The sequence below is a fragment of the Castanea sativa genome, chromosome 3, assembly GCF_040712315.1.
Source record: "Castanea sativa cultivar Marrone di Chiusa Pesio chromosome 3, ASM4071231v1".
NCBI classification, from domain to species: Eukaryota; Viridiplantae; Streptophyta; class Magnoliopsida; order Fagales; family Fagaceae; genus Castanea; species Castanea sativa.
Window position 1 is genome coordinate 35969306 of NC_134015.1, and position 13770 is coordinate 35983075.

The window sequence follows — 13770 nt, forward strand, 5'->3', positions numbered from 1 at the left end:
AATATATTTTTCATCCCTTTCCTTCTACTCCCCCTCTCGGGCCTCTCCACTTCTACTACTTCTCTACGAGAGCGAGAGGTTAACTATTGCACCAATACCTTGGAAGTTGGAAGCACCCAAATATCATCCAATCCAGCTACTTCTCAACATTGAGTTCTTCTTAAGAAGGGATATTCACTACTGCTTCCATAACAGAGACGGCGTCTCCTTCTTCAAAATGCCTATCCGATTGCAAAAGCTTCGGCTTCAAGTTCTCGTCCAATATGGCCTACTTTCTTTGTGGTGGGTCTTCATCGGGTGAGGCTGAATCTCTCTTCCCCTACACATTTTACTACTTGTTTGTTTCTGAATGTGATGCCTTTACAATAAAAGCTTAATTTAGAATGCCAGTGATAAAAGAGAAGAGAACAATGTGGTGGAAATTTGGGGCCTTTTTTTTCCTACTTGTGTCAACCCAATAAACATCATGTGTCCTAACTTACCATTAGCAGTGTGATTCCCTTTTATTGGAATTGTGGGGTGAAATCGTAAATGGGGTTTTTACTATTTATTTAACTGATATGGATGATAATGCTTTGTAATAAAAGTCATTGAGATCGTACATGGTTTTAAGTTTCATGCAAAGTGTTATTGGTGACATAGAAATGTGATGGAGTTGCAGATCCTTTGTGAGTGACAGATTTCAGAATGTAAAATTGCATTTTTCCATTTCATACAAAACAGCATCAATTTGTAGACTATGTACTGAATTTATCCACAAATACAGTGACCATTATATATACTATCCCAGCTCTCGACTTACTGCCCGAAAACTAAACAAGATCTTTTTCCCCCATTGTATGTTTGAATTTGGCTATAAACTAAAAACTGGATGGCTTCATTCCCAGAAACTGAGTTTAAGGAGCTGCAGCTTCTGCACAAGGCCAACAATGGCTATTTATGCCCGTTGGTTATGTTATGCTTGTTTCGTTCCTACGTACCTCTATGAATGAGATCTTAGAATGGGTATCATTTCTGCTTACTTTTTGGCATTGTCTCACCAAGAAAAATACTCAAATTTTCCAAGGTGAAGTCCTTGTGCATATTCAACCTCCTACATTATCAACTTCTGCCAATGCATGGTGTAGTAATAACTGTTTTCAACTCCCTACGAGCCCAGTTCAACTATTGAAGACCATATGCTGTGCTTTAGTTTCCCGCTGTTGGATGGAATGAATTCAGAAGTAAGAAGATTGCTCTGGAAGAATTTTCATTTGCTTAAGCACCAAAGCTGCTTTTTTTTTGAGACCATCGTCATGAAGTAGCTGTATGAGGATGCCCTCAAACCGCTGAAATAATGTTTGGGTGATCTGTGTATGGTTTAGGATCTTCTGGAAGAGGTCTAAGGCTTTGGTTTTGGCAGATACAGACCCCTTCTCGAGGACTTGTAGAATGGCCACCACTCCCTGGTTGTCCACAATGGCTGCAGTTGCATGAAACAGTGTGCTATGGTCTGTTAACAATGTTTCAAGTGCCGTCAAAGCAGCCTCTGCCACACCAGGTTCTGTCTCACTCAAAGTTCGCACCAGTGGCTTCACTGCATCAGCCTTGACGAGGCAGAATGTATCTCTATGTGAACAAGCTGCACCATGAACAGAACATAAGATTCCATTTGTTGATGAGGTTGAGCAGCACCAAGACATGTTTGGTAGAAGCTTAGTCAAAAACAGCATTGGCATGGAATGCTTGCTTTTCTCTGTCATCATGGTTGTATCATAGACTGACTGGCTGGTGGATTGGGATAGTTTGGCAAGTGCAATAGCTGTTCGCTGCTTGGCTAGTGAGCTGCCCCTGGAGAGAACACGAACTAGTGAAGGGTACAGTTCAAGTTTGCCCACTTGCCTCTGAAGTTCAGGTTTGGTAGGTTCTGCATATCTCATAAGTGCTGCTAGAGCATTTTCTAGTAAAGATGTACCCTGGTCAGCGTGTGCCCTGTTTCCATTATATTCCTCATCAGTGCTGCAAATCACCTCATGAATGGCTTTTAATGTGTCTGATTTGCAGAGTATCTCATCAATAGTAATATCATCAGGGGGAAGCTGGCTAATGATTCCAGCGGCAGTGGACCTTTCTTCAATATCTAGTGAAGACGTGAGGATGCTTGCCAGGGTGGTAATTGCTAACTCTTTTGCAGGAGATGGTGGTAGCGAAACCCCTGCAGGATCACCTTCAGAAATGCAGTATATCAGCTTCATTGTCCACCGCTTCACCACAGGTTGGTCACTGTGAAGCAAAGAGAAGAGTTGCCCCACCGCATTTTCATCTTGTCGAATTAGGTTTTGAGCTGTCTCAGATTTCTGGCTGAGTTCAACCAGCAGGTGTAAGAACTGAACCTTTGTTTGAGGATCAGAGCTGGCTACAAGCTGCAGAAGGAGATTGACATTATGCTTCGATTGTAGCTCCTGCAAGCCCTGATATTTCTGAAGTTCAAAGTTCTGACTAGCTCCAACCAGTAGAGCAAGAATCTCTGCAGCTTCTTCTTTCTCTCGTGGGTCAGACCTAACAAATGAGATGATACCGAGCAAATGAGGTATTGTAACAGGATCTTTTAGAAGTCGCTTTACCATCTTGGGGTACTCTACAAGCTTTTTGATAGATCTGAGGCAAGTTGCTTTGCATGCTGGGGCACTTGAAGAGAGCATCTGGACTAAATTATGCGTGAATTGCTTGTCCTTTAAGACCTGAATGTTGATGTCCTTGAGGTGCATCTGTATCAATGCTGCAGCCATCAATGTTCTGGTCTCTTGAGGTCCTGCAAAGAGTGACTCAGGTTATGGTTTGGCTTGCCATTAGATGGTGTATCATATGAGCGTGTGGTATTACCTTGGTTAAAGCGAGCAACAAATGGTTGGAAGTGTCCAGCTTCAGCCATCTTAACGACAAAATGTGTATTAGAGGAGAGATTTTGCAACACCTTGTGGGCATTCTGTGATACATCAGGGTTGTTGTTTGACAGTAAAGAAACCAAAAGAGGAATGCAGTCTTTTGTACTTCCTATTTTCTCTGCAAGGGTTTCTCTTTCTGATAGCTCCAACAAGATTGCAATGGCATCTGGTTCTGTTCCATCTTTATAAATCTGCTTCACGATGCGACGAACAGCCCCTGCTTCAACAATGGCTTCCTGCAAGTTTCAAGCAACAAAAATTATCACGTTTAGTTAGGTGGAAGATGAAATAGTAATGTGATCAGCTACTGCACTCAGCATTTGCTTACTTTGTGATTATCACAATATTTAGCTATGTAGTAAAGGCATTTTAGTGCCGCTCCACTATTTAATTTATCATCTTTAAGTATCTCCACCAACTTTGGTATGAGTTGTTCCTCTGCAACTTTGGTTGCATATGAAGGCTTCTCCATCAAAAGTTGCATGTCCTCTAAGGCCTTGTTCTGTCTAGAAAAGTCATCTGATTTGATTCCAGGCACTGCAGCTTGGAATTTTAAGTCCATATCTCGCTGCTTCCATTCTTCGATAGAGTTTCGAAGGGAAAGGTTTGGCGTAAGATCCAGGGATAGGAGCTCCTGTCTGCAGGTAGGGCACTTTCTCTCTCCCCTTTCAAAGTATTCCTGAATGGCTTTACTCTCAAAGCTGTGGCCACAGGGGATTGCAACTGGGTCTGCCATCATCTCATAGCATAATGGACACATGAATGAATCAATTGGGTATTGCTGGTGGTATGTGGCAATTCTTTCATCATCGTGTGGCCTCGTAACAATTTCTGTACTGTACAAAAACTGAATCAACTGCGATAATTGTAATGCCTCTGCCTGCTTCTTTTGAGCTTCCATTTCTTCTTTTTCCTGCTTCAGAAGTTCCAATTCATTCTGCACCATGGACGCATTCACACTAGCACCAACAGCTTCTGCAATCTTCTCCAGGAGCTTTACAGCATTCTCCTGATTCTTATTGCTCTGGGATATTGAATTTTCTATCTCAGAAGCAATTGCTTCTGTTGCTAATGCTGACTGAAACTCCATTGAGCTCAAGTTCTCAATGATCTGGTTAGTCATAGTCTTTAAGTCCAAGGTTATATCAAGATTGATTAGCTGAAACGAGGAAATAGTCTTTGCAATATCTTTGGCCATATCCTGCATCTGCAAGAGTATTGAGTTTGACTTAAATAAGATATGGATGCGACTACCAGATTTGCAATCTTGAATGATCTTGCAGGCTTTGTTCAGCTGGAAATTCAAGTTCTCCAATGCAGCTCTTGTTGATTCTAAACCTCTTGCTTCAACAACTTTCTTGGCATTCAATGAGCCAAGGAGGCTTTTAAGCTTAAAAATATTATTGGAGAATTCCTGAAAGCTGTTCTTGTTCAGCATCACATCCCTTGTTTCACTAACAAGCTCGATTGCCTGTTGTGTTACATTATCCCATAGTGCTTGTAGTAATGCCATCTGTACATCCTTGATTCCTACATTGAGGTCCATTGTGTCTAGAACATCCACTATCTAGGTACCAAAGACAAGCGTCAAGCACTTTTAGCACAGTGTGAACTGCAAGACAGATATTGCCTTCCTTCTTTCTCCAAAACTTTCTTGGTTGTGGTAGGAGTCTTAACTCGATTCAATCTTAAAGGCGTGGACTGAGATGGTCTACAAACTAACTCACTAATGAACCTAAACTGCTGGGTATCCAAAATTGCTGAAAGTTTAAGGTCTGTTTTGGGGCATCAGGATTTCCCTATTAGGTCAGTCTATTCCACCAATGATTCGAAGCAACTCGATTAGCATCCAGTTCTGCAATCGTCAAATTAAAAAACATTTAGAATTTGAAATTGCGGTACAAAATTTGATTACACTAGATTTTCTTTTCACATAACTCCTCTTTCTGCCCACAGGTTGCCTATTGCTGTGAAGAGGTGTAGTGCCATTTGAAGCAATTTTATGAAGCTTTACTTGTTAATGGCTGTTGGGTAAGTAATTAATAACTATATGTTTTTTCTTAACTCACTGTTCAGTGCTTTCACCATATTCTCTAAAAGATTATTATTTGCTTTGATTTTAGAATTTAGAAGTCATGTTTGTTGAAACCTGCTGTCTAGCAGACTAGCACTAACTTTAGCATAACTGTTACGTAATAGGCTTATGAGTCAACTCAGCACAACTAAAAGTCTAAAATCCTCAGGAAGAAGAAAGGAAAAAAAAAAAAAAAAAAACTAAGTAAAAGAAAAAGAAAACAGTATAAGCCCAAGTTACTGACCTGTATAGATGATTCAGAAGGCAAATTCTTGGTTGGAAATACTCCAAAAAGTCCCTCTTGGGTTGTGTTTCCATAATCCAGAGTTGAACTTGATATGGTGAAGTCACTGGGAAGTTGTTATTCATGGGTCATGACTGTCTAAAAAAATTGAAGGAGACAGAAAGCTGTTATTAATGTTGAGGTTTTCACAAGTGGTTCTGCAAAATGGGCTGAGAAAACTGTCCCGAGGACTTTAAGAAAGGCGAGAGGATGCAAAGAATGGAAGAAATTGAAGAGGAAACCGGGGCTGGTCAAGTTCAAAAGAGAAAGTCCTCTCATGTCCTTGTTTTTGCATTATGTTCAGGGGACCCAGTTGAAGTTTTCACACACCAACTTAAATTAACCAAGCATACAATTTAACTATAAAAGTCTCTTATGCTAACCCTCACCTCACTTCGTCTCTTTGTATTTTTTTAGACGCGTTAGAAGAATCACGTGCTCAAGACTTTTGGGGGCTTTGCATAGCGCGTAGCACACAAGGGATTTTCCCCCTCCATAATTCTATACTTATAAAGAGCATTTAAATCCTTGACAACTTAGCTGAAAACTCAAAGGCGCATTAGTTAAGTTACAAACAAGGTTTTTGGCAGCATACAAGTGAATTTAGCAGCTCCATGAGATAAGGCTAATGATATTGTTAACCATGACTCTCTGCAGTCACTTTTCATTTTATAACTTTTTAAATAGGTCTTTTTAAAAAAATAAAAATAAAAATAAAATGTTGTCTGAGAATTATAAGAATCAATGTTACCAATTTCATGCTAGAAAATTCTATTATAGTTAGTTAACTGATACGAATAATTCATTTATTATTTATTCCGTTTATCTCGGTCCATTTTACTAAATTCCATATGATGACATCAATTGGTACATAAACAAATCATTTTTTTTAATTACTTTACTCACATATGATATATATATATATATATATATATATATATATATATATATATATTATTCTTTTACTTTTATATGACCTATTATGTTTTATATGATAATATTAAGGACGTATATATTATGTAATGAAAACTTAGGTATATTTATTAACATGAACGTTAACTCAAAAACAATACACCGAAATAGACCAATAACAAAATGCACCATTTAAATATATAAACCATAACTGAATTGACAACTTTGATTATAATACCTTATTAATCCCTTGGGTGAATGTACTATCCCAAACTAATGGGTCATAGTTCTTTAGTCCAGTCTAAAGCTTTTATTTATAAAATCAAGAAGTGCCATTTGATACATTGGATTTAGAAAGTCCCTCTTGCTAGGAACATGAGGGCGTTCATATTGTAGAATTTTCTCAGTTTGGTTTGGCTGCCTCTATAGATTTTATATGCTTTTGGAGTTGGAAGTTTCATCACAAAGACATCAAGACCAATTCCACGTTACTTAGAAAGTGAAAGGAGAAAGTAAAAACTAGTCACCACTAACCAGAGTCCAGAGGAAGCTTGGTCATCCGCGGCAATTCACAAGAAGCCGTGTTTGCATAACCTGGGTAAGTAGTGTAGTAAACGAAAACATGACTCATGCATTTAACAAAGTTTTAACAATATGAATGCGACGCGTTCTCTCTTCAACTTGCCTTGGAATATAGACCACTATGTTTAATCAACTCGTGTTAAACGACAACGACAACAACAACAGCAACAACCTACTATTACTACTATCATTACATGCATCATGCATCACATCACCACCCCTCTCTATGTGATACTATGTTTTAAATAATATAAGTGGTCTTAGCGTTTTTCAAGATAGGTGGAATAGAAACGTATTTCGCCAGAGTTGTCCATTTGTCAGTAATTTCAATTCTTCCTTGGCTAAGATCATAGGTACTTTAGATTTATAAATTAAAAAAATAAATTAAAATAAAGAAAGAAAGAAGAAGACTATAACTCCATTCGGAAATGGGGCATAGAAAATGACGGATATGAAATATATTAATGAGATCTGATAATAGAGTGGATATAAGTAATTTATATATGTCAAGAGTCTTGTAACTTAAAATGACATTTTCTAGTGTCACATGGTAGATTTTACCTCCAATTTTTTTGCCTTGTAATGGCAAACATGAATAGCAAACACAATGGAATACTTTAAATAGTTTGAGTGAATGAAATGCACACAAAAAGAGTCAGGGACTGCCATTCTTTTGGCCTGGTCCCCAAAATTTAAAAAGAAAGAGTGTATATATATATATATATAAGGACTAATTTTAGCATGTAAAATTACACTTGCCCCTCTCCCTCTTAACAATATCATTAACCCTCTTAATAATGTCCATAAAAAAAATTATGAATCTAAACCTTAAAAAGAAATTAGCAAGTCCAAAAAAATTAGTCCAACAACAAAATCATCAATAACAAAGGTAAAGAAAATTTAGCTCAATTTCACCAAAAACAAATAGTCCTACCGTTATTAAAGGAAAAAAATAAAATAAAATCTAAATGTATGAATTAGATCATTCCATCAAATCCCCCTCCCCCCACCTACCCCTTTCCCCCTAAAAAAACCCTAACCTAAAGTAAGAGATGTTCAACGGTTGAAGGGAAAGGCAATGTCACTATTGTAGGGAGACTCCGAGAGGCCGAGACGCAGTAGCACGACAACAGTAGAGCTGCACCCCAACCCCCAAATCTAGCATCTCTCTCTCTCTCTCTTTCTCTCTCAGAGTAAGTGCTAAGAGCATTAGCATTGATAGTACTAAAAGTTATATTAGTATTTTTAGCACTACTAAATACAAAAATAGAGCTATATTAGTGGAGCTAAAACCAAATAATTTGACTTTATAACTATAGTGCATAACTACTTTTGGCTGTGTATTGACGTTTGTACATTAAAAATAATAATAATAATAATAATAATAAAATAAAAACTATTTTATTTGTGTGTTCACTGGTAAAAATATTTAATTCATTTCTTTTCTTTTACTTTTCTTCTTTCCCTTACCCAGATGATTTAGCTTTGCCTCTTCTCCTTTTTTTTTTTTTTCCTCTCTTCCTCTATAGCTCTAATCTTTACCTTCTCTTTCAAAGAAATTGATTGCTTCGATCACTCTGATTTGAAGAGAATGGATCATTGGTTTGTGGCCTGTGAGTCTGTGGTGGGTATTGGTCATGTGGATCCCTGGGTTGTGGTTGTGGGTTGTCGCCAGTCGTGTGGGTTTTATTGGGTTGTGGTGGGTTTGTTGATGGCCATTGTTGATGTGGATGGGTTGTTGAGGTGGATTTGCGGTGGTGTTGGTTATTTTTGTTTTTTTATTTATTTTAGATTAGAGTTGTTGTGGTGGCAAGTGGTGGTTTGTTGGCGTGGGTGGGTTATTGAGGTGGGTTTGTGATGGTGGTTTTTTTTTAATCAGAGTTATGGTGGTGGCAGGTTGTGGTTTGTTGATGTGGATGGGTTGTTGAGGTGGGTTTGTGGTGGTGGTGGCTATAGGTAGTGGGTGGCTGTGACCAGAGGAAGAGAGGGAGACAGAGAGAAAGAGAGAAAAGGATAGAGAAAAGGATGAAGAGAAGAAAAAAAAGAAAGATGGATCTAAAATACATCCATTGACGTGGGGAACTTTAAAATAGATAAAATGACTTTTTGTGGTATCAAAAAGTTAAAAATATTTAACTCTACTATTATGGATGCTAAAAAAAAAAAAAAAAGAAGATAAGTGTGAACAAGTAGCTATTGTTATCATTGATAATAAATATAATAAAATTGAAATTGCCCATAATAAATTTGTCACATAATGCACAACAAAATCAATGTTCATAATTTATTGGCACAACAAAATTTTAATAATTCATTTCAAAACATTAAAGTTACAATTTGTTAGCTCAGTAATGAAAAGGACTGCTAAAGTTTATACAAGACCATTTTCAATTTTGGTCCCATTATTTATGCATTATATTTATTTATTTTGGTCACACTATGTATGCATTATATTAAAAACTACAAGACCAATTTCAATTTTGGTCTCACTAGGGTAGCAATGCTTCCTTTGCTGCCATAAATAACTCATTACTAAGGATAACATCAAAGTCATCCAACTACATGATCAAGAAGTTCACTTAGACAACCTACTCTCCAACCTTGAAGTTCACACCTTAGGAAATCCTAGAAACGGGTTGTGCTTGGGAATTCACTACCTTAATTGTTCTAGGGCATTTGCTCACTTTTAACCCAAGTTCTTGGATTCATTTGTCAGCAAGATAGCAACAAGTTGTGGGTGGCACTTGTGTCCAACATTGATTCAGCCACCTTAACATTCATCTCCACATAAGCATAGGACAAGCCTTTAGTTGTTCCTGCACCAAGTGCATTTAGTAATTATGATGAATTCACACAACTAGGAACTTCACCATCCAAATGTTTTTTGTCATCATCAACAACTATCACATTCAACTTCTCATGTTTTTGGTACTCCCTTACTTGACGAGGCCCATTACAAATGTAAAAGCCAGAATTCTCTTATCCTTTGCTTTGCTGTGAAGTCTCACCCTTGGTAATGGTCTTTACACCCCCATCTTTCTTCTTATAATTTTTTTTCTTGTCTTCCTTTTGCTGCTTTTCTTTGCCTTTGTCTATTAACTTTCCTTTTTCCTCATCCCTAGTAGACTTGGTAAACTTAAAGTCTACCAAAGCATCCACAACAGCCATGGTAGCAGGTAAACCACAAACCCCCTACCTTTGTGTTAGGGAGATAAACACCTTAAAGATTCTTCTTGAGAAATTAATATGACATATAAAGACACATTTTAACCCAAAAGGTATAAGCTCTATGAGTATGTTCTCAATTATGTTATATTAACTACTCATTCTTCTCATCATTATTCATGGAAAACTTAATTCACACGTGTAACCCAACAATCTCCCTCTCACATGTGAGTTTTTGCCTCTTTTTAGGATTCAAGACCTCTCCGTGAGCTATAAACAAGTCATACTTGCTCCCCCTTGCCTAATGGGCTTTTTCCTTCACTAGTGCATCATCTATGGGCTTGCAACGTGTCAATCCCGCACATCTTATATCCTCCTTGACAACCTGACACTTTACCGTTGTCTAACACTAGTGGCAATAATACTCATTTGTTGAGCCTTTTCCAAGATCGTTTGTGTGGGCTTTATGGGCTTGCTTGGTGTAATATACCGTCTCCGTTCCAACTACAAAAAAGACCCCCTCCCTGCTCCATTTGTGAAAGGGCTCCAAGTACACACACCTTGTTCCCGTTCCAACCACGAAAAGAACATCGATAACTTTGCCACCTTTGTTCCACACCACCATGGGCTCAAATACCACTTGTTAGGTCCCAAATAATATTACCATCAATATTATTAATCCAAATAGCAATCACATACAAACACACAAGTATTTTTGTGGAAAACCCTTTCTCCTTGAAGGGAAAAACTACAGGACAAACTCCAAATCAATTTCACTATTATCAGTTCAATTACAATATCTCTAGTGTATGCCTCACAACTTAAGAAAAATCTCCCTTTTTTTTGCTCTCTCACACACACACACTCTCTTTGTGTCTCACGACTAAAGGAAAATCTCTTATTTTTCTTTGTCACAAACACTAATTATTTATCTAGAAGGTGGCAAAAAGCTCTCTCCTCTCTAGCTTTCTTCTCCTCCTCTTTCTCTTTTCTACATAATTCTCCTTGGCTATCTTCTCGAAGGTAACAACACTTTGCTCTCTCCTCCTTGACTATCTTTTTCTTGCGTTCCTCCTAAGTGAAAATCTTTTTTTTCTTTATTAGTTTCAGGCTCTATTTTCCCTCTACTCATAGGGAGGACCCTATAGCCAAAGCCATCAAATTCTTTATAGCTTTGTTTATTTATAAGACTCTTTTCATATTCCCTTTTGGACTAAAAATACATTACTTCTTTAACAAAGAATAGACTTTCTTTCCACACTGAAAAATATTCTTTCCTTCCGCACCAAAGAATAGACTTTCCTTTCACACAAAGGAAACCTAAATTAATATTTCCTTCTTCAACTAGGAAACCTAATTGACTTTCCAAGTCACAATTGGAATTTGAGGCAATTTCCCAACAATTTCCACCTTGACTAAAATTCCATCAATTGTCTTCAACTATCTTCTTTCCTCTTAAGATAGCTCCACCTTAATCAAGTAGTCTTTGTTTCCTCTTGGAATAACTCCACCTTAATCAAAGCAATCTCTTCTCTTCCATCTAAGCCCAAGGCTACAATCTCGACATAAAGTTGAACAACTTATTTTCTTTTGACATGTTCAGCATAAAAAATAAATAAATGACTTGACATAATCACACACAATTCCAATGGGCTTCAACTTTTTAGCGAGTCTCTTGCAACCTAAACAGTATTGCAAGGTAAGATTTGATTCTTCAATTCTTTCTTTAATGCTTCCCATGAATCAATCTTCTCTCTACCAGCATCATCATCATCTTGCAATTAGGTCCTCCACCACAACTTGGCATGCCTAGTGAGTTACATACTTGTGATGGTAACATTTTCTTGATCTGAAACCTAAGCAACCTTGGAGTACTTCTCCATATGGCACTCCGAGTGCTATTGAAAGGCTTTAGATCAGGCACATTCACTTTGGTGGAACCTTGCCCTTTACCATAAATTCCATTGATTGCTCTCTTCAACAAAGCAATCTTAGTTTCGAATTGGCTTGTTGCTTCTTTCATAGCATTAGATTGATATGCAATGTTGCTGCCCCAATTCTTCAATGCAATGTACTGCAACATTCACATGTTTTGCCAAAGCATTTCTCATTTGTCAAAGTAACTTTAACCATGTTGTCCAACCTATCACAGATTGAACCAAGGCCCTCTTATGTAGGAGCCCCAAAAATTCCTTCCAACTGTGCCACTCTTTCTCTTATTTTTTCATGAAGGATTGATATCCATTACTGCAACTTTGCTTTGATACCAACTATGACATGACAGATTTTACTCCCAAATTTTTTTCTTTGTAATCGCATTAAGTTGCCCACTTAGTCTCAACCAACACCAATAGAACACAAATGGAATAGTGTTCGAGTGAATGAAATACACACACTGCCACACCAAGTTTACAAGATTAATCTACTAACCTTTTCTAATTTCTCACAAAGAACAAAGGAAATCCAAGGCCCCTTTAAACAATTCACACAAGGTTTCCCTTAGCTAAAATTGCCTACATACAGGCTGCAGCACACTTTACAAAAACTTGGAGAATACACAACTTGCACACACTGTACCCTTTCATGTTTCTACCTCACTTGTTGCTGACACTCCTAGCAGCCTTAAAGGTCTGTTTGGTTGGGAGGATAGAAAAGTGAGAGAATAGAAAATAGAGGGAGGATGGAAAAGTGCGAGAATATAAAAGTTTTTAGTCTTCATCATTGGTGTTTGGTTGAGAGGGTGGAAAAGTTGAAGGATAGAAAATTTTTTGGTTCGGTTGAAAATAAGGTTTGTATAAATTTACCATCATGTCCCTCTTAAATAAACCAAAAAGTAATACATTATACTTTTTTTAAAAAATTGTGTATAGATGAAAGTGGACATTTCAAAAAATAGCATAAGAAATCATCCAAAAGTGTTTTCTTAAAAAAATAATAAAAATAAAAATTAAGAAAAAAAAGAAGAAGGAAAAGAAGAAGAACCCACCACCTGACAAAACCAAAGAAAGAAAAAAGAAAAAAGAAAACAAAAACAAAAAGCTAGCGTTACAAAGGAAAAAAAAAAAAGAAAAAAAAAAAGAAAAAAGCTAGAAACTTTAAAATAGGTGGGGGCAGTTTTGTCCAAATATTTTTCCCACTTTTCACTACAATTTTCTCTCCAATTTGGAGAAATTAAATTTTGAAGGTGGAGGAGAGAAAACTTGTGGGTCCCACCACTTTTCTCTCCCCCTCTCCCTCTCAATTTAACACCCTTCCCACTCATTTTCTCTCCTATTTTCCATTTTTTTTTCCCATTTTCCCTAAAATCCACCCAACCAAACATACCCTAAGGAAAGATGTGTGTTGCTGGAAATAATAGTCAATGGGTAGCCACTTGAACATGTGACCTCTTATATGGTCATGCCTTAAGACAATCACAACTATTGTTGTCTTAACCTTCCTATAGTGCTACCAACACAACCCACAAATCTCACATCATGGTAACTGCTTGCCCACATGTGCACAGCCTTGGCACATGCTTCAACCCCTCATAGGCATTGTGCCACATCCTAGTAGCTCACACCTGATGCTCATCCCAACATATAGAGGGCTTGGCCCGAGCAAATGTCGCCTTCCAATAATCCACACAGCTCACAACTTAATAACTACCCATATGCCTTGATGAACACAAAAAACTCAATTTAACCCAGTGTATCTTTTTTGCATCACCTTGTCCCCACCAAAATCTACGGATCATCGTTTCTATCTCCTTGCATAAGCTAATCAGTAATTTGAAGACACTCATTGAATATGCTAGGATAGACTAAATTACCACTTTGATCATGACCTCC

General features: G+C 37.5%; 1 protein-coding gene across 1 annotated transcript; it reads right to left on the reverse strand.

Moving 5' to 3' along the window:
• Window positions 1-662: 662 nt before the first annotated feature.
• On the reverse strand, window positions 663-5592 carry LOC142629594 (U-box domain-containing protein 44-like). The gene is made up of 4 exons (XM_075803603.1): window positions 5243-5592; window positions 3253-4779; window positions 2863-3160; window positions 663-2791 (listed from the first exon to the last, which is right to left on the reverse strand). The coding sequence occupies exons 2-4, from the start codon at window positions 4468-4470 to the stop codon at window positions 1218-1220; spliced, it is 3090 nt and encodes a 1029-aa protein (XP_075659718.1). The 5' UTR covers window positions 4471-4779; window positions 5243-5592; the 3' UTR covers window positions 663-1217.
• Window positions 5593-13770: the final 8178 nt, after the last annotated feature.

Coding starts and splice junctions, on each gene's coding strand:
- LOC142629594 (XM_075803603.1), bottom strand. CDS start 4,470: ATGGACCTCAATGTAGGAATCAAGGATGTACAGATGGCATTACTACAA. Junction 3,161..3,252: donor AATATTGTGATAATCACAAA/GTAAGCAAATGC, acceptor TGAAACTTGCAG/GAAGCCATTGTTGAAGCAGG. Junction 2,792..2,862: donor TGTTGCTCGCTTTAACCAAG/GTAATACCACAC, acceptor CACTCTTTGCAG/GACCTCAAGAGACCAGAACA.